Source organism: Pantherophis guttatus, chromosome 5 (genome assembly GCF_059756535.1).
Source record: "Pantherophis guttatus breed Tessera chromosome 5, ASM5975653v1, whole genome shotgun sequence".
NCBI lineage: Eukaryota > Metazoa > Chordata > Lepidosauria > Squamata > Colubridae > Pantherophis > Pantherophis guttatus.
In genome coordinates, this window is record NC_142067.1 from 32,472,879 (window position 1) to 32,497,278 (window position 24,400).

General features: G+C 38.4%; 2 protein-coding genes across 11 annotated transcripts; one reads left to right on the forward strand and one right to left on the reverse strand.

Annotated features, from left to right (window-relative positions):
• Window positions 1-456: 456 nt before the first annotated feature.
• TIPRL (TOR signaling pathway regulator) lies at window positions 457-8,457 on the reverse strand. Its single transcript, XM_034412126.3, has 7 exons — window positions 8,191-8,457; window positions 6,910-7,089; window positions 6,016-6,115; window positions 5,782-5,913; window positions 4,489-4,584; window positions 3,621-3,683; window positions 457-2,582 (listed from the first exon to the last, which is right to left on the reverse strand). Exons 1-7 carry the CDS (start codon window positions 8,289-8,291, stop codon window positions 2,448-2,450), a joined length of 807 nt encoding a protein of 268 aa, XP_034268017.1. The 5' UTR covers window positions 8,292-8,457; the 3' UTR covers window positions 457-2,447.
• Window positions 8,458-14,920: 6,463 nt separating this feature from the next.
• On the forward strand, window positions 14,921-22,505 carry GPR161 (G protein-coupled receptor 161). Of its 10 annotated transcripts, none has more exons than XM_034412139.3 (8): window positions 14,944-15,285; window positions 15,570-15,655; window positions 16,015-16,109; window positions 16,672-17,071; window positions 17,430-18,154; window positions 19,902-20,006; window positions 20,638-20,754; window positions 21,558-22,505. In XM_034412139.3, the coding sequence occupies exons 4-8, from the start codon at window positions 16,704-16,706 to the stop codon at window positions 21,803-21,805; spliced, it is 1,563 nt and encodes a 520-aa protein (XP_034268030.1). In that variant the 5' UTR covers window positions 14,944-15,285; window positions 15,570-15,655; window positions 16,015-16,109; window positions 16,672-16,703; the 3' UTR covers window positions 21,806-22,505. The 10 variants fall into 10 exon arrangements, with proteins under 10 accessions (XP_034268087.1, XP_087750963.1, XP_034268070.1 ...); XM_034412148.3 differs by having other exon boundaries at window positions 14,944-15,149; XM_060686289.2 differs by having other exon boundaries at window positions 14,993-15,149; window positions 16,675-17,071.
• Window positions 22,506-24,400: the final 1,895 nt, after the last annotated feature.

Here is a 24,400-nt window from a genome sequence, read left to right on the forward strand (position 1 = left end):
AGCTGGGACTAGAATTCATGTCTCCCAACTTCTAGCCTGATTTTTTTTTTTTTTTTAATTTGATTTATATGCCGCCCTTCTCCGGAGACTCAGGGCGGCTTACAGTGCGCTAAGCAATAGCCTTCATACTTTTGTATATTTTATACAAAGTCAGCTTATTGCCCCCACAAACTGGGTCCTCATTTAACCTACCTTAGAAAGGATGGAAGGCTGAGTCAACCTTGAGCCTTGGAGAGATTCGAACCAGCAGTAAATTGCAGGCAGCTGTGTTAATAACAGGGTGCTTTAAACCACTGTAGTACCAAGGCTCTGATGCTTTAACCACTACACCAAACTGGTTCTCTATTACAGGAATTACATGCAACAAATCTGAAGAAAATCAAATTGAAGGGAAAAATTTTTTTCACTTAAAAAAAGGCCTTTCTTATTGCAATATCTAAAATGAAAGTGATATGCTAAATGCAACTTTTTTATTTTGTGACCGAACACAAACCATTACATGTTTCTTACTAAACAACATAAGCCTTTTTCATGCTGACAAGAGTACAACTTTAGTAAATAGTTCTGCACAAGTGCTACTGAAATGAAGGGATATACAATGTAACTTCCATTAACTTCAAAGTTGTAAATATTGATGGTATAATATACCTTTTGAAGGTATAAATTTGGTTAATTTCACAAAGAAATGTTTACAAGAACAAATCCCACACAGGAGATTTCACTACTGTTAAATGTCAAGTAGAATATGCATAATACAGGGATAAGGATCCAGTTTTCTGTCCCTCTCTGGTCTGAATTTGACAGTTATATGCAACTATTTGTTGTAGGACAAATAACTAAAATAAATTTAGCTTCTTGAAAGAAATTTTAAAATATGACTAATTTTATATTTGTAAGTGTTGTTTGCCCTTGCTTTTGAAATCTTTTTGCTTCTTGTTTCTTCTTCTATTTTATCCCAATCACTTTTGCAGTCTAATTATCAGTTCTATTTTGTTATATGACCAGTAATCATGACTAGCTATGCAGTATATACAGTTAAAGTTCTCTCAAGATGTAGGATCAATGTATTTTTCTTAATAAATTCTTGAGTCAACATGTGTATTGGAAAAGCATACTCTTTTTTCAAAGCAAACCAAATCCCTGCCTGGCTGAATGTTTACCTTTGTACTATGTCAAAGTAGTAAATATCCAATGTTGTTTCAGGCAAGGCTTAATATGGTTTAAAAATCTAGATGTTAACCTACATCTTTACTCTTAACACACTGCATAAGACCCAATGCAATTTGTTGCTAATACAATGGACACTGAATTAGACTGCCTCATCTCTGTACTTCTGAAAGGGTTATTTGGCTTTTTCAAGTAAGAAAATTGAAACACAGAATAAGAACAAAACAAGCAGTCTTATTGATTTTCACTCTTCTCCCTTGAGGCAATAGATAAGAAAAATCATATCAGAGAACTGTATATATTTATACTGTACCAGACTGAGTTTTTATGAGTCTACTATCTTCTATAAGAAATATATGAATGATGCAGTTTGGTAACTATTTTATAAATATATGTGCAATCATTTTTATCAAAAATACTGATATGCGTGTCTGTCATAGTTGCAATAGGCCAATACTAATACTTTATATTCTGTTACAAATATTATAAGAATTTAATTTGTATTAACAATCTAATCAATATAAACTTGCAATATATTTAAAAGGAGGTAACTTCAGGTTGACAAGGAGGAGCATTAACAATTTCAATCTGTGATACCATATTAACATCTAATTTATGACAGAATGGTAGGAATCAGGCAAAAATGGATCCTATTGTTATCTGTAAACTTATTATGTAGTTTGCTTGTTTTACAATTAGTGAAAGATTTTGCTTTATTTAGAAGGTAACAAAGCTGATATCTGATAAGACAGGCAGCAAGCAAATGAGGATTAAGAATATCATTCAATATACATTAAATTTCATGAACTGATCAAGCATCAATGATCCCTCAACAAAGTAATCAAATTTAACCTAGAGAAGAAACATAATTAATTATTCTCTTTCACACTATATGAAACACAAGTCCTTTTATAACAAAAGACTATGTTAAAACAACATCCTTAAAAGTTACTGCACTTATGAAGGACTCTTGTTCTGTTTTGATTTTTGAACATCTGTGCAGTCTTTCTTGAAATGTTGCATACTTTAATATAACTGATCCTGATTTGGGGAATTACTCTCCAATATCAGTAACAGCAATTTCCTATTAGATGAGAGCATATTCAAAACAGAGACACAATGAAGGTACAGGAAAAACTTCCAAGTTAGCTTCACCCACCCAAGGCTACAGAAATTTTAGCCAGGCCTCAAGACAGATCTTCATCCAGCATCTTCAGTGCTAAGGGCCAAGAAGATAAGAACAGGATCTATATCAAGTTCAACAGATTATGCTGATCTCATTAAGTGCCTTCTGGTGCAGCTGCAGATTCATGACATGAGTTCTCAGGAAATTCCAGCTTCTCGCAAATATTTTCTTTGACAGGCAAATACTGGGCAATCTCATTAGGATCCGTGAAAAGTGTTGGGGGAATGTGCTTGAAATAGGAGAGAGATCATTATTTAGAGAACAACAAAAGAGAAAGTATATCTAAATATAAATGTAAGTTAACATTACATTAACATGTTTGGGAAATATTCTTTTAACTACAGATTTTTGTTTTCCAATGTTTCCTCTTCTTTTACTCTGAAAACTAGACAGCTAGAGAAAGTGAAATGAAATTGCTTACTTCTTCATATGGTCTCCCAACTTGCATTTACAACTCTGAATGCAACAGAACTATATAACAAATTATTACACTAGGGAGAGTGGCGTGCTAGAACTGGCTTGCATTTTTCTGGAATTTTATGAGGTGATTCAGCAGAAGTGAGTCTCAATACTTAGTATGCACTGTTCCACAGCCAGTAGACCGAAGCAACAGTGATGGCAATAGACATTTAGCATTAATGGCATAATAGCAATATACACCACTGACTAGAAACAGAATCATATGAATTTTAAGAACTTGTTTACCAAATCTTTTCCCATGTTATATAATTTTAGAAGCTCAGATGCGAGTCTGAGATTAAATAATGGAATAAATAATTACAACAGGAAATGAAGTTTAATCTTTTGAATAAGTAGAAATTTTTGTTATTAAAAATGTTTTATGGTTATATGGTTTAAAATATAAAATATGGTTAACAGGAATATCTGAATTTAATGTGATAAGGTTTTTACTTACTAGTCCTGCATACACAAATACTCTTGAGTGATCACAAGAATGAGAAGCTACAATTGTTTCCCCGAAAATAATACACGGTCTTATATATTTTTGGACTCCAAAATAAGCACTAAGGCTTATTTTCGGGGGATGTCTTTTTTTTCCCCATATACAGGAGGCCCACTTCTGCTTGCTCGCAGCCACAATGGGGCAGAAGGCCACACGGCATGCCAGTTACTACATAAAAGTGAACAAACTGGAAGAGGAAATTGTCAAATTGTTCAAGTCATACGAATGGACCCACTGAGTAATCTTGATAGAATATAAATATCAGGTAGAATATATATTTGTATTTTTTCAAAATATTGATACCTTTAGATTTGATACTTTGCTTTCCCTAGAGGTATATTCCCGCAATATGTATGATTTGTTAGCCTATTAAAAAGAAAGCAGATAAAATGTATTTTCATAACATTAAAACAGATTTAATATGTACATATAGTTTCAAATAAAATGAAACTTCTGTAGTACAAAAGTTATCTATTGCAACACTAAACACAAAATCCTGTTATGATATCCAATACAGATGCTGTAAATATAGTATTATTTACAGATAGTAATAAACCAACTACATTCATACTGGAAATGCTGAAAATAACATATGTAGATCCACATGCCATTTTAAATTTGATAAGATCCATACAGGATGTACTTAGGTAGTATATATCTATATATTGAATATTTGTATTTTAAAATATACTGTTCTACACAGTACAGATGGAATGTACACAGTATTACAATAATTGTATTACAGACAGTATATAAATTAAAAAACTAATAGCTGCATATCTCATTCCTAATATTTTTAGGTCTACTTAACAAAAGCCATGTACAGCGAACAAAGCAGAGAGATCTTTGGGATTTTTAGAAGTCTATTCAACTACCCTGTTTCCTTCAAAATAAGACATCCCCTGATAATAAGCCCAATCGGGCTTTTGAGCGCATGGCAATAAGGCCGAGCGCTTATTACAGGGTTCAAAAAAATATAAGACAGGATCTTATTTTCGGGGAAACACGATAGTTGAACAAAGAAACAGCTAACAAAGCTGCATATCATATTTCTAAAATTAGAGACAATGGCATACGTGCATTAGCAAATAAAATGTCACTTCTAAGCATCAAAGTATATCCTGTTTTTTATGACTTTTTCAACCAAATGTTCACATTAAGATTTTCTTACCTCATGATAAACTCTTGTATCATTCATCCTAATAAGAACTCCATCAACTCGCAAGAAAAACCTCAACAGCACAAAAAAACTGGAAGGCATTACTCTCTGTCAAACATATCAAAAATAATTTACACTTGCACACATTTAAAACAGATTACTTTAACAGGTAATTAAAAACATGGTAAATGTCTTCAAAGCCTTCATTAAAGAATAATATTACCTTTCCAATAACTTTTAAGACGATAATCTTAATAGATATTAATTTCCTGCAGGCACAAATATGTGATCAGGAAAATCTGTAAGCTAATCAGTTTTGTATTTTTACAAGTCTGGGAAAATGTCAGCAATGTAGACATTATTTTTAGCATACACTATACAGGTAGTCTTCAACTTATAACAATTTGTTTATTGACCGCTTAGTTACAATGGCACTGAAGAAAGTGACTTATGACCATTTTTCACACTTATGACTGTTGCAGCATCCCCGTGATCATGAGATCTACATCTGGATGCTTGACACCTGGTTCATGTTTATGACATTTGCAGTGTCCCAGGGTCATTTGATCCCCTTTTGCAAACTTCTGACAGATTCACTTAACAATCATGTTAGTAACTTAACAACTGCAGTAAATTCACTTAAGAGTGGCAAGAAAAGTCATAAAATGGGGCAAAACTCACTTAACAAATTTCTCACTTACCAACATAAATTTTGGGCTCAATTGTGCTTGTTAATTCAGGGGTGTCAAACTCGAAGCCCAGATGCATCATGTGCTGGCCACATCCACCCATTTTAGCAAATGGGAGGAGTTGTGATACGTCACGTAACAATTTGTCTTCGCTAGTTTGACACCCCTTTGTAAGTCAAGGACTACCTGTAGTGTATAAAGCACATAAAATCTTGCTCTCTTGTACAAGGAAAGATTTTTCCTACAAAAGAAATGTTCACAAAATTAAAAACTGTCCTATTCTCACTCTGAATAAAAAGCCTTACAAAATAAAATGTAATCTGATCACCATGTGTGTGTACGATATACATTTTTGTATAATGTTTCCTGCATCATTTTAAAATCAATCTATTGCATTTTTGCAATGACTTGTTTATATCCGCATTATATAACTTAATTAATTATTTTATTATATAATTCCAACTAAATAAAAGGTTATTTGAAATTTAAATAGGAAAACGCCCAAAAGAAACAAATTTAAGGAATATTACTAATAGGTTTGTGATTCTCTCAGTTCTGTATTTTTCTGCATTTTATACAATTATGGAAGAAGCATGTAAAAGATTACTGGACTCACAATTTTGACACTCAGACTTGAAACCCCATGATCATGAAGTTCATCTTCAAACAAGAGCACTTCTTCAAAAAACATTATCTGTTCCCTGGCTTTTAATTTCTCTGTATCTATATGTTCTGTTGTGGAAGAAACCTAGAACAACACAGTAGAAATTAAATGTTCTTTCTCATATAATTGATTCCCCAACTGTTCAACAAATTCATTCTTGCAAATAGTTGACCATCACAATCATACTTTTAACTTTAGTGTTTCACCAAGCAGAGTTCCTTTATAGTCTGTTGTGTAAGTCCAATCATATGGTTTAACAACTTCCTTTGTGTGTTCGGGCTCAGACCTACAGGAAAAGACAAATATAGCATTATCAGGTACAGGACCAGGCAAAAAAGTATTTCTACACATCTATTTTACAAAATACATCAATGATGATTCTATAAATCAATATGCATCTGTAAACTGATAGATTTAATGTGCTAAGAAAAAATGTGATAAGGCATTACAGTATTTTTTTACTACTATAAAAAAAATTCTTATTTTTTCCCTCAAAAATGTTAGCTACAGAAGCAATGTAGCCCTGTTCACTTCTTCCTGCTTTTATGCTTATACTTATAATCATGTACATTGTGACCTTGAAGTAAATTCAGTTTCAATCACCTAGAAGTAACATGTATATAGTAGGATTAGATGGTAGCTGTTCAAAGATGAAGGAAAATATTGGATATTTCATCAGGATTCTTCCTCAGACAATCTGATATATTTGAACAATTATTTTTGTACAAGACCACATGTGTATCAAGTGAACAACATAAATACAGATTATATGTATTAAGGAACTGCAACCCTTCAGAACTGATTCCCAAAAGATGCTTCAGAATACACTAGTGCACATGTAGCACCTGCCTACCACTCTTTAACCCAATAGTGTTATAAGGATTACATGGTTTATCTGCTTCAATGAGATGGGACCAAATAAACAAAATAAGAAATTGCTTTAAAAGAATTTCAGACAAGTATAAGATCTGAAGCAGTTTGGGGGAATCAGATCTGAAGCATTACATAGCTTCCAAAATCATTCCTTAGGGCCCATCAAGCTATACTATTTAAAAAACTCACAAATAAATATGCTATTACCTGCTTTCTTGCCACTCTTCTGCACAAGCAACTTTAACCATTCCTTGGGCGTTATTTACGCATTTTAAAGCATCAGTTGCATTGAACTCTATGCCAAAAAGCAGTTCATGCTGAATTCTTAGGATATTGTCACCAAACATCATTTCCGGAACACATGGCATGTGCAGTTCTTCAGCTAACCTACACAGACACAAGATTAGATTATTTAGGAGCTGATTTTATAATTTAATTTTATAATTTAAAATAAATATGTATATTTTACCATATAATATTTTAGTATACATTTATTACATATTTGAAATTAGCAATTGGACAGCTTCCCTCTTTCTCCCCGAACACTAGACAGTTGTGATTCACTTTTAGGGATGACGGAAGGTAAGAATGCTGTGTAGAGCCTTGGTGGTGCAGCAGACTAAAGTGCTGTTAAATAGCACCAGCTGCCTGCAATTACTGCAAGTTCAAATCTCACCAGGCTCAAGGTTGACTCAGCCTTCTATCCTTTCAAGGTAAGTAAAATGAGGACCCGGATTGTGGGGGCAATAAGCTGACTTAAAAAAACAACACCGCTTAGGGGGGGCCAAAAGCCCTACTAAGCAGGTATATACAAAAGTATGAAGGCTATTGCTTAATGCAGTGTTTCCCAAACTTGACTCTTTGAAGATGTATGGACTTCAACTCCCAGAATTCCTCAACCAGGCATACTGGTTGGGGAATTCTGGGAATTGAAGTCCATGCATCTTAAAATAGCCAAGTTTGGGAAACACTGGCTTAATGCATTATAAGCCTCCCTGAGTCTCTGGAGACGGGTGGCATATAAATTGAACCAATAGATAAATAAATAAATAAATAAATATACAGAAGGTAATTCTAATAACAAATATGAAATCAGAACAGCAATCTAATACGGTTTGTCAAATACAAGCCAATCACAGCTTAACAGGAAAAAGACACAAAAACATATATGCAAAGTTATTCATATATTTGGAGCACTCTTTAGAAAGCATTGTTAAATAGAGAGAAAGGTACGGTATATTGAAAATAGATTGATATGGGAATATCAGTAAGAGAAGCTCTGATTTTATAGAGTTCTCTAACAAAGCAGCTTAATTTTAAAAGTCTGAAAAGTATTCTGCAAAGGGACCACTAATCATACTAAATACTCCACTGCTAACTTCGTAGATGAGAAGCCAGGGGGGGGAAAAATCAGTATCTTGGTAGTAGACTGCACTCTGCAATCGCAACCTTCCCCCCCCCCTCCCCAACAATCACGCTCAATCGCACCTCTCGGCATCGGCCGACTTGATGATGTGGGTCCGAGCGGCCGTTAGCTTCCACGGCCCGAAGGCAAAGTCGCGGCGGCTGCTTCTGAAGACAGGCATCATAATGGCGGCGTCAATCCCAAGGCGGCCAGCATAGAGACGGGAAACCTTCCTTCGGCCGGTGACAAGGATAAACCCCCAAGATAGGAAAACCTTGCAAACCAACGACCCCGAGCTCCTCTTCCACACGCAGCCGCAGCAGCACCGCCGCCGTCAAACATGCCACTTCCGCTTCCGAGTTTCCATGCCTCGGTATGAAATGAAAAGGCTTCGGGAACTCGCCTTCCGGTTCCTGGTCTCCGTAGGGCAGGGGGGGGGTCTTCAACCTTGGCAATCTTAAGGCTGGCGGACTTCAACTCCCAGAATTCAGCTTTGCTGCTGGGGAATTCTGGGAGTTGAAGTCCACCAGGCTTAGAGTTGCCAAGGTTGAAGATCCCTGCCGTAGGGGGTGCTTTTCATGAGCGGAGCACGTGTTTAAAAGTTAACTCAAAAGAATTCGTCAGGGTTTTTTTTTCCTATTGAACTTGTTGCAGGGCATTGAAATAATTAAGGTCCCTCCGCAGGAAGAACTGCAAGAAAATACTTGTAAGCATCTAATGCAGCGAAAGGGCAATTATACACTGCTCACAAAAATAAAGGGAACACAAGCAGAAGACATCAGAGACCTGAATGAATGAAATAACCTTATTAAATATTTTGTTCGTTACATACAGGAGTTTTTTTTTTTTTTTTAATTTTGATTTATATGCCGCCCTTCTCCGGAGACTCAGGGCGGCTTACAGTGCGTTAAGCAATAGCCTTCATACTTTTGTATATTTATACAAAGTCAGCTTATTGCCCCCACAATCTGGGTCCTCATTTCACCTACCTTAGAAAGGATGGAAGGCTGAGTCAACCTTGAGCCTGGTAAGATTTGAACCTGCAGTTCCCTCTAGTTGTTTGAGCAGTGTATAAACTACTGTATGTAAAGAACAACGTATTTAATAAGACTATTTCATTCATTCAGATCTCGGATGTCTTCTGCTTGTGTTCCCTTTATTTTTTTGAGCGGTATATTATTTCTCCAGCAAGGCGTACACGTTTTCTTTCAGATATTGTAACGGGAAAGTCGTGCAAGTCTGTGGTCATCAAAACCCAGAAAGAAAGAAAAAATAAACTTCAAAAATTCAGAAATGATAGGGAACCAAACCCTGCGTTATCTAGTGTTGAAATCAGAATGCAATCTATATGCATCCCTACCGTTAAAATGGGCTTTAATGATAACCTCTTAGATAATAAGTCATATAAGGGTTTGAAAAGGTTTGGGGTTTTTTGTTTGTTTGTTTGTTTTCTTGGAGAATGGAAAAAATGGTTTCTGTGTCTTTAAAAAAAGTGGACAAACAGAATCTTCTCAACTTTCTTGCAAGGTCGCGCTGGCCATTCATGACTTAGAAACAATACTGTACAATAGCAGGAATGCAATCGAGATAGTCCTGTTCCATGTAACTAATTGGAAAACCTGCACATATTTTATTTTTGCCCTTTATGAAGGGTGGACTAGTATCTTTTTTATCTTTCATTTTAGTTAAAAATGAGTATTAACTAAATTGAACATTAATATTAACTAAATTGATTATTAAATTATAATTTAAAGTGGGGAACAATAAAGAATATGTAATCGATTGCTTAAGAAGTAAAATTTCTGTTTAAGACAAGAGAAAAAACACTGAGAATACAGTAGATAACAGCAATTGATGCTTTTCCTTTTTTCATTATAATTTGTAGACTAAGCAGACTATCTTACTTTTCTCAGCCAGTAAGAGGCAGCTTCTAAGACTACACAGTCATGCAAACCTTGAATTTAGTTTGCTAAATTTGTCTTTGTGCTCAATCCCACCCTTCAACTATGTTTGTTCAATACATTAAAAAAGCTCATTAAAAAGCATGTTAACATATCTGGCCTGAGGGCTGGGAGTTTGACAGCCCTGCTGTAGCTCAACCACATTCTGCAATAATTACACGTGTTTGTTCATTCTGTCAACTTAGAGTGTAGTTTATCTGATTGTAGCTTGGCACGTTATATGAACCTGGTCATTTAGTGCCAGGTATATGAAACATATTTTATAACTTGGTATATGTGAGTCTGGCCAGTTGTGGCTTATTCAAGAAACCACTCTAAAATAAAGTATGGCTACATCTAAAGTCTGAACCAAAGTTGGGAATGGTGGAAAGAATGCAATTTTAAAAAATTAGTTATTTGTCGCTGCACTAATAAAGACTTTCTAAGGAAAAAAACAAATAGGCTGTTAGAGCATGTGCATTATCTCAGCAATGGTCCAATAATATAAATAATTGGGCCTGAGATTTATTTGAAATATTTATTACTGTTCTTGTTGTACATGTGGAAGATTTTAATAGGAACCAGAAATTAGGGTTCTGCATAACCTACAATTTGTGGAAATTTCAAAGTGCTGTTATTGCTTTGTATAATCAAACTTTTCCATTGATTCTATTGGTTGCCAGGCACAGTCTGGCAACAAGAAAAATTGCCATCAAGCCATCCTGAACCAGTTTTAATGAAAACAGCAAGAAAACTGACATTATTTTATAGCCTATACCAGTGTTGGCAAACCTTTTTCTCGTGGCGTGCCGGAAGTGTGTAAGTGCGTGCACAACAGCTCGATGTGTGCCAGCACTCATAATGCAATGCAAATCCTCCCACATGCGCATGCACACATGACCCCCACGCATGCGTCCTACATTGCGCATGCGCGCCCTGCACATGTATTTCGCCCCCCCACCCTGTTTTAGGCCTCAAAAGTTGTTATTCTGAGGGCAGTCCGGGGCTTCCCTGTCTCCCCGCCCGAGCAGACTTCTGGCATAGCCTCAAGCCTCCGGGAGAGAGAGGGTGGGAAGCCCCGGCCTGCTGCTCCTGCCGTTGCCACCCCTTGCCCCCAGCAAGAGCGGTTCTCGTGCTGCCGCTTCTCTGGCAGCACCAGGAGCAACTGCTGGGGCAGAGAGGGTGGGCTGTTTTTGCCGGGTAACAGACAGGCTGCTCCTGGAGCAGGCAGGAGAAGGAGAAGGTGAACTGCTCCAGAAGCCCTGCCTAATAGCACTGCGGCTTGCTCAAGGTAGCTGCCGTTTGGACTCCCCTCTCCCTTCCTCCGTCTTCTCCTCCTCGAGTTGGAGCCTCGCGGCCTGGCCGAGGCTGAGGAGGGGTGGGATAGTAGCTGCATGGATCCCCCGGTGCCGCGCTTGTCCCCTGCGCTGCAATGATGAAGCGCTTTGCCAAGGAAAGCAGAGTCTCAGGCTGCTCCTGAAACAGCCAGGAGAAGGAAAAGCTGCCAGTGGGGAGGCGAGCCGCCCCAGGAGGACCGGAGGAGAGCGCAGCTTCTCACTCATGGATATCTACCCGTCGGGAAGTGGGCGCGGTAAGAGGTGCGCTGGCCAGGAAGTGGTCATGCTCTCTGGCCAGAGAGGGTTGCACAAACATTTGCTGGAGTGAATGTGCAACCCTCTCCTACCAGGGAGCATGACCGCTTCCTGGCTTGCACATTTCTTACCGCTTTCCACAACCACTTTCCCACTGATGGATTTCCATGAGTGAGGAGCTGTGCTCTCCTCCAGTCCTCCTGGGGCAGCTCGCCTCCTCTCTGGTGGCTTCTCCTTCTCCTGCCTGCTCCAGGAGTAGTCTGTCTGTTATCTGGTCAGAATGGCCTGCCACCACAGCCTGCCCCCGCCCTCTCTGCCCTGGAAGTTGTTCCTGGTGCTGCCAGAGAAGTGGCAGCATGAGAACCGTTCTTGCTGGGGGCAAGGGTGGCGGTGGCAGGAGCAGCAGGCTGGGGCTTCCCTCCCTTCCTCCGGAGGCCTGGGGCTATGCCAGAAGTCTGCTCGGTAGGGGAGACAGGAAAGACCCGGACCGCCCATCCTTGCCACCACCACCCCTCGCCCTTGGCGGCAGCGGTTCTAGCACAACTGGTTCCCTGGCAGTGGCAGGAGCACCTGGCAGAGGAGATGGGATGGTGGCAGGCTGCGGCAGCAGACAGTAAGAGGCAATGTTCCTCCTCCTGCCAGCCTCGAGCTCAGCTTCGGGCAGCGTCCAGCCAGGCATACCTGGCCTCCCCCTGTGGCAGCCCACGTGGCTCCCAGGCAGTGCAACTTCAGGGCCTTTTCTCATGGTGGCGGTGACAAGGCAGGCAGGCAGCCGGGTGTACGGGAGCGACTGGCTGCAGTGCTCCTGGCTGGCAAAGGGCGGAGTCCTGGGCTACATGCGGGCAATGACAGCATGGCCGGTGCGCATGCGCACTAAGACATTAAGGCCAGATGATCATCGCATGCACATGCGCACCAGTAACCAGCAGACTAGTTGGCTAGTGTGCATGCGTGCCCTGGAAACCCGTAAGAAGAATGGGTGACGCCACGCATGCGGGCAACATGGCTCTGGGTGCCACTTCCGGCATGCGTGCCATAGGTTCGCCAACACGGGCCTGTACAGTAGGCCATCTTCTGCACTCTTGTTCTGTCATTAATTATTTTGCTTTGTCCAGATAAGTTAAAACATATTTTCTTTGTAGCGCTTTAGACTGTACAATGTGCCCAACACTGTTTTGTCTCAAAGCAATGAAAAGACTTTATAGGTCATAGCAGCTATAATTTCCTATTAGATCAAAATTTAGGAGAGAAAAGTAGTAAATTTGTTTAGATTGGCATGCAGTTCTGAAATCTTTACGTGTAGCATTGGCAAATAATTAGTTTTTAAAATTCTTAAAGGCTGATGGTCACCTAGAGATGGATGACAAATAGTTTGACTCAAGTCTGAGTACTTCCATTGTACTAAGACATGGTTCACTTGATCATACTCTGCTAAATAAATTGCAATCTGTGGGCTGAAATAATGTAGCAAAATAATAATTCTTTATAAACTTCTGATTTATGTCTGCTTATATGACTATGAGCTTCTCATACATACATACTAGTCCATCTTATTTGTCTCTTGAGAAACCTATATGCGGGTCAAAAAGCAATAGTGAGAACTGGACACGGAACCACTGATTGGTTCAAAATTGAGAAAGGAGTTCGGCAAGGCTGTATACTGTGACCTTATTTAACTTATATGCAGAGCACATCATGAGAAAGGCGGGGCTAGATGAATCACAAGTTGGAATTAAGATTGCCAGAAGACATATCAACAAGCTCAGATATGCAGATGATATCACTCTAATGGCAGAAAGTGAAGAGAAACTAAAGAGCCCCTTGATGCGGGTGAAGGAAGAGAGTGCAAAAGTTGGCTTGAAACTCAACATTAAGAAAACTAAGATCATGATTCCTGGCCCTCTCAATTCCTGGCAAATGGATAGGGAAGAAATGGAGGTAGTGACAGATTTTATTTTCCCGGGCTCCAAGATCACTGCACATGGGGACTACAGCCAAGAAATTAAAAGACGCTCCTGGGGAAGAAAGCTATGGCAAATTTAGACAGCATACTAAAAAGCAGAGACATCACCCTGCCAACAAAAGTGTGTATAATCAAGGCTATGGTGTTCCCAGTTGCAATGTTTGGCTGTGAAAGTTGGGCCATAAGAAAGGCTGAGCGCCAAAGAATTGATGCCTTTGAATGATGGTGCTGGAGAAGACTTCTGAGACTTCCTTGGACTTTAAGGCGATCAAACCAGTCAGTCCTAGAGGAGATCAATCCTAACTGCTCTTTAGAAGGCCAGATCCTGAAGATGAAACTGAAATACTTTAGCCACTTAATGAGAAGGAAGGACTCACTGGAGAAGAGCCTAATGCTGGGAAAGATTGAGGGCAAAAGAAGAAGGGAACGACAGAAAATGAGGTGGCTGGATGGAGTCACTGAAGCAGTCAGCATGAGCCTAAATAGTCTCTGGGGGATGGTAGAGGACAGAAAGGCCTGCAGGAAAGTTGTCCATGGGGTCACGATGGGTCAGATACAACTTCGCAACTAACAACAAATATGACTGTATATGATTGGTTGCGATCTTCTGTGAAATTTTATTTGAAATAAAATTTACAAATAGTACAGCACATTTTAACATTATGCAATACTGTAGTTTAAGTTACAATCTCTCATCCCTTGACTGAAAGTACATTCTACCGATTTCCACTTTAAACATGTAGAATTGCAGTGTAAAACGAACAGATTACTAATTTGAAGCCGGATGTATACAAATTAGCCAATATAGATATAAACTGTTGGAAGAATGTTTGCACTCATGATTTATTTAAGCAACATTCCTTTATTTAAAATGTGATATATATATTTTTTTTATCGAAGATCCCTTTATACTGAATTTGTCTGCTATAGGAGTTGTCTGCTATAGAAACAAACCATCTCTTCATTTTTGTTTTGCCTTTGTGCATGTGATACTCTTCAACTGAGGAAAGAAAAATGATATACAGTAAAGCCGAGGGCAGCATGAAAGTTTTCCGAAGGGTGAAGAAATGGAATGTTGGTGGGGCGAGCTAACTAATATAAGTAATTTACTTAGTATCGGTGGAGAAAATTTGCCTTCGAAAATTTCATCCCATTCTTTCTATAGACCAGCTTTTCCCCCGCATAAAGACAGCTTGTTAAAGCTGTTTTCTAACTGTAAGGGCGTTACAAGAAAGAAAAAGTGAATTATGATGGAAACATGAAGTGTGTGGGGGGGGGCGAGTTGCTGAAGAACAAAAGCGCAGCCGAGCAAAAAAGACAGGGTGGGAAAGTGGGAGGAGTAAAACGGAGATGGAGGGAGTGTTTCAAGGAAGGAGGGATGTGAAAAAGTAGATGAGGGGATGGACGAGAAAGAAGGGGGGGGTCGGACTATTTTTCTGGGCCTCGACTGGCGGCGACCATAGGGGGCCCGGGGGCCCGTAATCTGAACCGCCTCTCCCGCATGGGTAACGGGGTGGCAGGGCTACCCGAGAGCAGTTTGGTCAAAGGTGAGTGGGTCGTCTCACCCCCGTGGAAGGTCCCCGAGACCTTCTGGTGCAGAACAGAGCGCAACGGACCCGCGGCATAAAGAAGAGCAGGGTCCTCGCTTCCTCGGAGGGATCCCGTAGACCCTGCGCTGCAAAAGTAAATTTTGCTTTGCCTCTAGGCGACGATGGGGACTGGTATGTTGGGCGAGGGTGGTGCCCGGGACGGGAGACGCCTGGCTACTCAACCACGAGTCTCCATGCCTCGGCAGCGGAGAGAAAGGCTGGCTGAATATTCTGGTACCGAGCCGGGTTAAGCTCCTTTTTTTTCCCCCCAACCCCGCGACGAGGCATCTCGGCTTTCTGATTTCGCTGTACTGTACAGCCGACCGAGGGCGAAAAAGCAGACGAGAGTAAGCAGATGGTTATCCCTCCACTTTTCAGGCTGGTGGCTGGAGCATCCAGGCGGGGACTTGTAGAATGCGGACCACTTCAGCTGCAGTTACTGCGAGCCTGGAATAAAATTCTGGGTAAATCTGGCATCCAAGTCCCGCTGTACAGGCCCACCGTAAAAAAAAAAAAAGGGTGGTGGTGGAGGAAAACGTGAGTGGTCTGAACATTTAATAAGAGCTCTTCTAGGCCTACTTACCTGGCATTTCCAAGACACCTTCATTTTCCATCTTCCATGTGTAACGTATCCAACAAACTGCTGTGTTGTAATTCAGTAGCCCTGGCGAATGTATTAAGAATCAGGTCACGTACAGAAAAAAAGTTTTAATTCCTGCTTAAAAAGTGATAGATTTATGGCATAAAGCCGTTATGAAATCAAAAGGTTAAGAAAAGAGCACGTGGAAAGTACGGTAACTTAATATAATTTTAAATCACACAGAGACCCTGGAAAAGAAGTTTTAAAGGACAAAAAGCAAATGTATAAATCAATGTATGGAGGTGATGGAAGCAAAGATGACTTGCAAGGATAGAAAGGTAGGAGACGTATAGTGAATGATATTGATAAAAGGTGGTTTCTTTTTCAAGAATAGTCCACTTCCATTACTGTGATTCTGTTAGAGATTTTAGTTAAAGTTTGTAGGGACATTTGGATTTCTGTATATTTTTATAACTGACATTCTTGAAGTGTAATAGACAGAAATATCATGAGAATTAATTATTAACAAATTATGGAGGTTCATTGAACATTTCATAAACATAGGATAAATGACCCTAAGGTGACATAGGTAGCAATGTGACTATGTTGCTAAGCTTTAGGCCAGGGGGGTCCAATATATAAAAAGAACTCTGTTATATAAGAGTTACTTGTTCTGTCTGCCTTTGGAAAATGCCTTGCATATCATTGCACATATCCATGAAGTTCATATGATGTTTTTATAACTTGATAAGCCTTATGCATGCAGTGTTTGTAATATTTTGACTAACACAATGCCGAGTCCGTACATTGAGAATTGTGGAACTAGTAACTTTGCTTATGGAAATATAAGTAGCATTCATTGATGTAATGCGTGTATCAACTGTTTTTGTATTTCTTTAGCAGACGCTCAGCATGTCTTGGTTGCTCTGACAATGAGCATCAACTTGTCCCTCAGTAAGGAGAATGTCTCAGAAAACCTCACACTGCTGGAAGAGGGAGCAGGAAGAATCACCGAGTCAATTGCTATCATCATTATTGCTATTTTCATCTGTTTAGGGAATCTGGTGATCGTCCTCACTCTTTATAAGAAGTCATACCTGCTCACCTTAAGCAACAAGTTTGTTTTCAGCCTCACTCTGTCCAACTTCCTTCTTTCGGTGCTGGTGCTTCCTTTTGTTGTTACCAGCTGCATCCGTCGGGAATGGATCTTTGGAGTTGTTTGGTGCAACTTCTCTGCCCTACTGTATATGCTCATCAGCTCTGCCAGTATGCTCACACTTGGACTCATTGCTATCGACCGGTAGGCCATCCCTTTTTTCATGAGCTGAATATGGCTGCATGGGGGGAAAAAGTTTTTAACATGTACCACCTTTGAATATGCAGTGGCAGAGAAATATGTTTTAAATAACAATGCCACCAAGTCAATACACTGAGATTGTGGAACAAATAATTTTGCTTATTAATATGTAAGCAGCATCTGAATATTTAAGCAGCAAAGAGGAAGTGTGTTTCCATGAGACAATCCAGGTTCTCCAATTAATCTGATCCAATTTTCAAAAGACAAACTAATTCCTTTAATTTTTTTCATGTTTAGTATTATTCAATTTCCTATGTATTGCATATACCCTGACATTACTGCATACTTTTATGTTTTTTAGATACTATGCTGTCTTGTACCCCATGGTTTACCCTATGAAGATTACGGGTAACAGAGCTGTTGTTGCCATTGTGTATGTATGGCTTCATTCTCTAATTGGATGCCTTCCACCCCTCTTTGGTTGGTCATCTTTAGAATTTGATCAGTTCAAATGGATGTGTGTAGCTGCATGGCATAAGCAGGCAGGTTACACCGCTTTTTGGCAGATATGGTGTGCTTTGCTACCATTTATAGTCATGATCATTTGCTACGGCTTCATATTTCGCGTGGCCAGGATTAAGGCACGGAAGATTCACTGTGGCAGTGTGGTCATTGCAGCGGAAGACACGCAAAGGAATGGGAGAAAGAACTCGAGTACTTCAACATCCTCATCAGGCAGCCGAAGGAATGCTTTCCAGGGGGTCGTTTATTCTGCCAATCAGTGCAAAGCTTTGATCACAATTTTAGTTGTCATCGGGGCTTTTGTCGTCACATGGGGGCCTTACATGGTGGTTATCACATCTGAGGCACTTTGGGGTAAAAACTGCATTTCCCCTGCCTTTGAGACATTAGCAACATGGTTATCTTTTACAAGTGCTATTTGCCACCCTTTGATTTATGGACTCTGGAATAAAACTGTACGCAAGGAGTTACTGGGAATGTGCTTTGGAGATCGGTACTACAGAGAATCATTTGTTCAAAGGCAAAGGACATCCAGATTATTTAGTATTTCTAATAGGATCACAGGTAATTTTTAAAAAATTCTTAAAGTGCCTCTAGAAGATACTGTAAATTGACCACCATTTAATTAGTCTGGTATAATCACTGGTGTTGTTCACCTTTTATCATGTGGTTTCTTTGTCTGCTTCATGATTGAGAATTTTTGGACATGGACATGGCCACAATTCTTGCGCATACTCAAGGCAGAAGGGCGATCTTGGAGATTGATTTGTCTGATTATCCATTTTATTCAGATAAACTTCACTGGACGGATAAGATGGAATTGGAAAATTAACCTCAATGCTCTCCTTTGCATATGTACCGTATTTTTTGAAGTATAAGACGCACCTTAGTTTTTGGGGAGGAAAATAGGGAGGGAAAATCTGCCTTCTAGGTATTCATCTGGCTAGCAACCTTAGTCTGGTCAGCTTCAGCATATTAGTTTGCTGGATTTTATCCCCTGCTTGGGGTTAAAAAACAGCTTCTAAAGCACAACTGATCTTTGGAGAGAGAAGCAATGAGAAAAGCAGACAAACCACAGAGATAGCTTCACAGAGATCGCTTCACACGCTAGTGCATCTTTAAGGCTGAAAAAAAGCTTTGAAAAAGCTACATTTGGAGTATAAAACACACCCAAATTTTCAGCCTCTTTTAGGAGGGAAAAAAGTGCTTCTTATAATCCGAAAAATACGGTATATTTTTGTGATATCCTAGAATCTAGAGCCTCTTGCCTCTGTTTTCCATTTATTTATTTTAAAAAAATCTTATCCGCAGTTTAACTTTTCTGGGTAATGGTTTGCTATTAAAGCTGAACAAGGGGCTTCAACCTATAGTATAGATAAATTAATCTATACCATAGGTTGAAGCCCCTTGTTCAGATTAATTTATCACTACCATTACAATTACAATTGCTTTTACATCGTTCTTTGTCTGTGATTGATTCTCCTTACAATTAACTGCCTTCCCCTTTCATCACAATCAGCATAAGCATTATCAAATGTTATAACCTAGATAAATATAAATGGTCAAAGGATTTCTTTAAAAGTTTTTCAGAATAAATAACAGAATTGGAAGGGACCTTGGAGGTCTTCTAGTCCAACCCTGTGCTCAGGCAGGAGTTGTTCCGAACTGCTGGGGAACTTCTTGTGAAGTCATGCCACCCACTGACCTTGATTGCTGCCTGCCCTGGGGGCTTTGGATGGCTCCAGGACTGACCAGCTCAATGGGCACTGTAGCCCGAACCATGCTTTCGCTCTCCTTAATTTTTATTATTTTTGAGATATTCAGACTCTAATACCAAGCTAAAAAGAAGTATAAAGATTTTTTTCATTGACTTCATTAGATACAGGTTCCCAATGGTATGAATTTTAATTCTGAATTGTTCTAGAGTCATGTTAAATAAATTCAGATGTTAAATTTTTTTTATAATTCCATTCAATCATGTATAGTGCTTGGAGACTGGACAAGTAGCTGCAGTTTTCTTGACAAGGGTTTTGAGAAGTGATTTGCCATTGCCTCTTTCCCGGGGCTGAGAAAGTAACCGGCCCAAAGGTGCCTAGTTGGCTTTGTGCCCAAAGCAGGACTAGAATTCACTGTCTCCCAGTTTCTAGCCTGATGTTTTAACCATTACACTAATGGTTAATGTAATGGCTCTTGTTACAGACTTAGCGATTATTAAATCAAGCAATGTAATAAAATGCACTGAAGATATTTGAAGATGTTTGGCTATGAATCCAGAAGTTAATTTTGTTTGAATGCTGAAATACTTTTACAGATCTAGGATTGTCTCCACATCTGACAGCTCTCATGGCAGGGGAGCGGACTTTAGGACACAGCAGCAGCACAGGAGATACAGGCTTCAGTTGCTCTCAGGATTCAGGTAACTATTTCTTTGAGTTATGTTGCAATGAACAAGAGCCAGCAGTATGATACAGACGCTAAAAGAAGTAGTAGTTTGCAAAAAACTTGAAAACTTGAGTCCTACGGGAGAAAGGCGGTATAGAAATATAACAAACAAACAAACAAACAAACAAACAAACAAATAAATAAATAAATAATAAATGTAATTTCCTAGTGCTATCCAAGAAAAAACATTATGCAATTATTATTGGATTTCCGCCACCCCCCTCCGCTCCAGTAGGTTTTGTGTGTGTGTCTCTGTATAAATAAGTTTGGTGATTAGTGAAATCAAATGCAATTTAAAATAAAATTCATAATCAAAGATGGCTTGGTTACAAGAAAAAGTGTGCAAAAGAAAGTTGAAGCATTCTTCCCATTCACTTGCTTCCTAGCTCTATAATTAACATCATAAGCAAAAGAGCTTCTTGCGACCTCGCTTTTCTGCGTTGTAAAATATGATTCTAGCTATAGAGGTGCCATCTGCTGTTTTCTAGATGTGAGGGAAGAATACAGCTGCTATATTGCCCATATCACAAAAATACAATTTTTGCATGTATCCATTAAATGAATTCTCTTCTTAGTCAATTGTCTAAGCCATGATCTCTTTTTAGGGACAGATGTTATGCTGCTTGAAGATTATAGTTCTGATGGATTTAATCACCCACATTGCGTTTACCCTCATCGACGGAGTTCTGTAACTTTTGAAGATGAAGTGGAACAAATTAAAGGTATATTGAGGCTAGGCATGCCATTACTGAACTATGTATAAGAGGGGACTGCTTGGATCAAGAATTTGGTCCTAAGCTGCTATTTGATTTTTACTTAATTTTAGTTTGAATTTAATTAACGTTTTAATTTAATTTATTTAATATAAAATTAGAAGTTATGAAAGAGTTGAAAATGAAATAAATGCACTGGAAAGTCTTATAGTTTAGAGATACATATAATCTAGAAGGAAAAATTAAGGAGGGGAGGAAATAAATTCATTTTACATAAAAATTAAGTTGATGTTTAATGAAGAAACGAGTTCTGTTTCATATATACATACATACATACATACATACATACATACATACATACATACATATATATATATAAAATAAAATCTTGAATGTCAAAATTCCTGAAAATTTAGATATTGGTAAAATGTTTTCTGTTTGGTTATCTGTTAAATGCCATATTTCTGTTAAATTTGGTAAACCAATTTCTTTTTTTTAAAAAAGTATATGTTAACTCCAATTTGCAAATATTTTGCAGGATGTAGATTTATTGAACATTGTCAGAGAGTGTGGTTTTGCTCTAAGCAATAGGAACTTTTAAGAGTTTTGCCTGTAAATAAATTTAGTAATGACCATGCATTATTTATATTCATAGATACACAGTATATAGACAAATATTAACAATTAGATCCTCACCGTCCAAAGTCTGTTCATCTGCCTGCATATCTAAAAAAAGTAGTGTTCAAATTAACACTAAAGTATGAGACATTCATATGGCATAATTGGCTAATATCTCTCTTTTCTTTGTTCAGAAGCAGCAAAGAACTCTATCCTTCAAGTAAAGGCTGAAGTTCACAAATCTCTGGATAGTTATGCATCCAGCTTGGCCAAAGCAATTGAAACGGATGTGAGGATCACCTTGTTTGGAGGAGATGCCCTGTCTGGCTCTTTGTTCCCAGCACGAACTGTGGCAGGCAACAATGCAAGTGCACGGCGTGGTGGCAGGGTCCACATTGGACAAAAAATACAACTACAGAGCATTGAAGAAGGGAACACTTAAAATTGCTCCAATAAAAAGAATAGGAAAAAAATACACTGAAAACTGTTGTACAGCCACGATTCTTTGCAAGGAAAGCAAAACAGGTCCCAGTGTTTTAAGCAAAGCTTTAAGAATTCCCAAAGAATTATCTTAACACAGTATTAGAGAACAAAGTAACTCAAAATATTGGGAAATCAAAAGTATGAAAGGGTTCACTGATCCCTAAATAATAAAGCACAAGTTATTTCACTATTTCGGTAGCATACAGCAGCATTTCCCAAGTTGGACACTAACCAGAAGTGTAGACTTCAGCTGCAAGTTCTTCAAACAACATGGCTATGACTGAGAATTCTAAAAATTAAAGCAACAGGAACTCTCAGGTTGGGAACAGCAGCCATTGTGTTTCTGGCTGGAACCTTTTTCTGCTTTTTAAAAACTTTATAAAAACAGTTCACTGCTAAAGTAATCCCATCCCTCCAATACTTTAATTTTGTCCAGGTACTTATGGAAAAAAATATAATAAAACGCAAATGAGGCCTATCAAATCTAGTATTGGAAAATGTTTTAATCTTTATATTAGGTGAAATACAGCTTACAAAACAATGAGTCCAAAATATTTTTCTCTCTCTTAACTTTATAACGTATATGGGGTTGTTTTTTTTAAAAAAAGTCAAGATATGTCTTTAAAAAATAAAGTGGCAAAATGCAAAAGTATACAAAAGTATGCTGAGTTTTAAGTGGTCAAATAGGCAATCTATTTCCGCCCACAAAAACTGGCAGATCATATGGAATGAATGTAGGTGTAACTTTGTTGATAGTGTGGAATCAGTTGCATTTACTTGCACCTTGCAGAAAAAATGCAATGTTTGTATAGCATTAGGAATATTGCTTGGAATACTTTGGTATACTGATTAAGGAAGACGGAAAGGGAGTAATTTATATGGATAATTAAGATTAACAATTTCATTAATAATGAACAATTTCATTAGTATAGTGCCCTCCAAACATGTTGGATTATGGCTTCCACAATTTTATTTGTCCTTGCTATATGATAATTATAGAAATTATGCAATTTCTAGGCTCAAGGTTGACTCAGCCTTCCATCCTTTCGAGATAGGTAAAATGAGGACCCGGATTGTGGGAGCAATAAGCTGACTTTGTATAAAAAACAACACCGCTGTGGGGGGGGGGGGGGGGGGGGCAAAAGCCCTACTAAGCAGGTATATACAAAAGTATGAAGGCTATTGCTTAACGCATTGTAAGCCGCCCTGAGTCTCCGGAGAAGGGCGGCATATAAATTGAACCAATAAATAAATAAATAAATAAATAAATAATAGACAATTATGCTATATGACAATTATAGAGACTATATTATAAGCCCATAGTTCATAGTTCACAGCTGTATGGCCTTATACCATTTCTGTGGGGAATCATTGGAATTCAGTGCTTCATTCTTTCAGCAAGGAGAATCTTTTGGGTGAGTTATATTCCACAAGCAAGTAGATAACATTGCTTCAGTGCAGTTATTGTAACTGGGATTAATGATGAACAGTATTCCATGAGTGAGGATAGATGTTAAGCAAATTCCATTTTCATGTACAGGTAGACCTCAACTTATGACCACAATTGAACCCAAAATTTGTGTTGTTAAGTAAGACAGTTGTTCAGTGAGTTTTGCCCCACTTTACAACCTTCCTTGCCAGAGTTGTTAAGTGAAACATTGCACTTGTTGAGTTAATCACATGGTTAAGTGAATCTAGCTTGCCCATTGACTGCTTGTCAGAAGGTCGCAAAAGGTGATCACATGACCCCAGATAGACCCCAAATATAAATCAGTTGCCAAGTGCCTGAATTTTGATCATGTGATCACGGGTATACTGCAGTGTATATGTGAAAAGCAGTCATAAGTTAGTTTTTCCAGTACTGTTGTAACTTTGAATGGTTACTAAATGAACAGTTGTAAGTCAAGGACTAACTGTATGGTGACAGAGTTATAACTGAATTTAAATTCTGCACCACACTTTTCTCTTGTTATCTATCATCATCTTGTTTACAACCCTAGAATTGTGCTAAATTCTGTATTTAGAATAAATTCTGTAAAATAGGAGTTTTTTGTTAATTATTGTATATTTAAACATATGCTACTTGCATTTTTACAGAAAAGGTGATACTTTTAATACTTTTCCTTAGTTGTAAACTGAATGCTGACACTCAAAGTAACATAAATGTATTGTAGAAGAACATTTTTTAAAATTCTAAACTCTTGCCAGTGAATTGGCACCTTAGAATATTGTAAACTACTTTGAGCGCATATACAAGCAGAAATGTGGGTTATAAATTTCATAATAAACATACAAACATACTGCCTTTAAGGTGTTGCACCCATTATGTATCCTCAGATTAGTTGCTAAGAGTTCAAGTAATGTTAAGCTGTAGCATGTTTTGATTGTATGAATCCATCCATTGCTTCAAATTAATATATAGCTGCAATTGTGGCTTATTTAAAAAGCAGGCCAAGTTATTATTTACTTAAGACATCAGACTAGAAACTGAGACTGAGTTCTACTTCAAATTTGGGCACAAAGTTTGAAGGTGACCTTTGGTCAGTCACTCTCT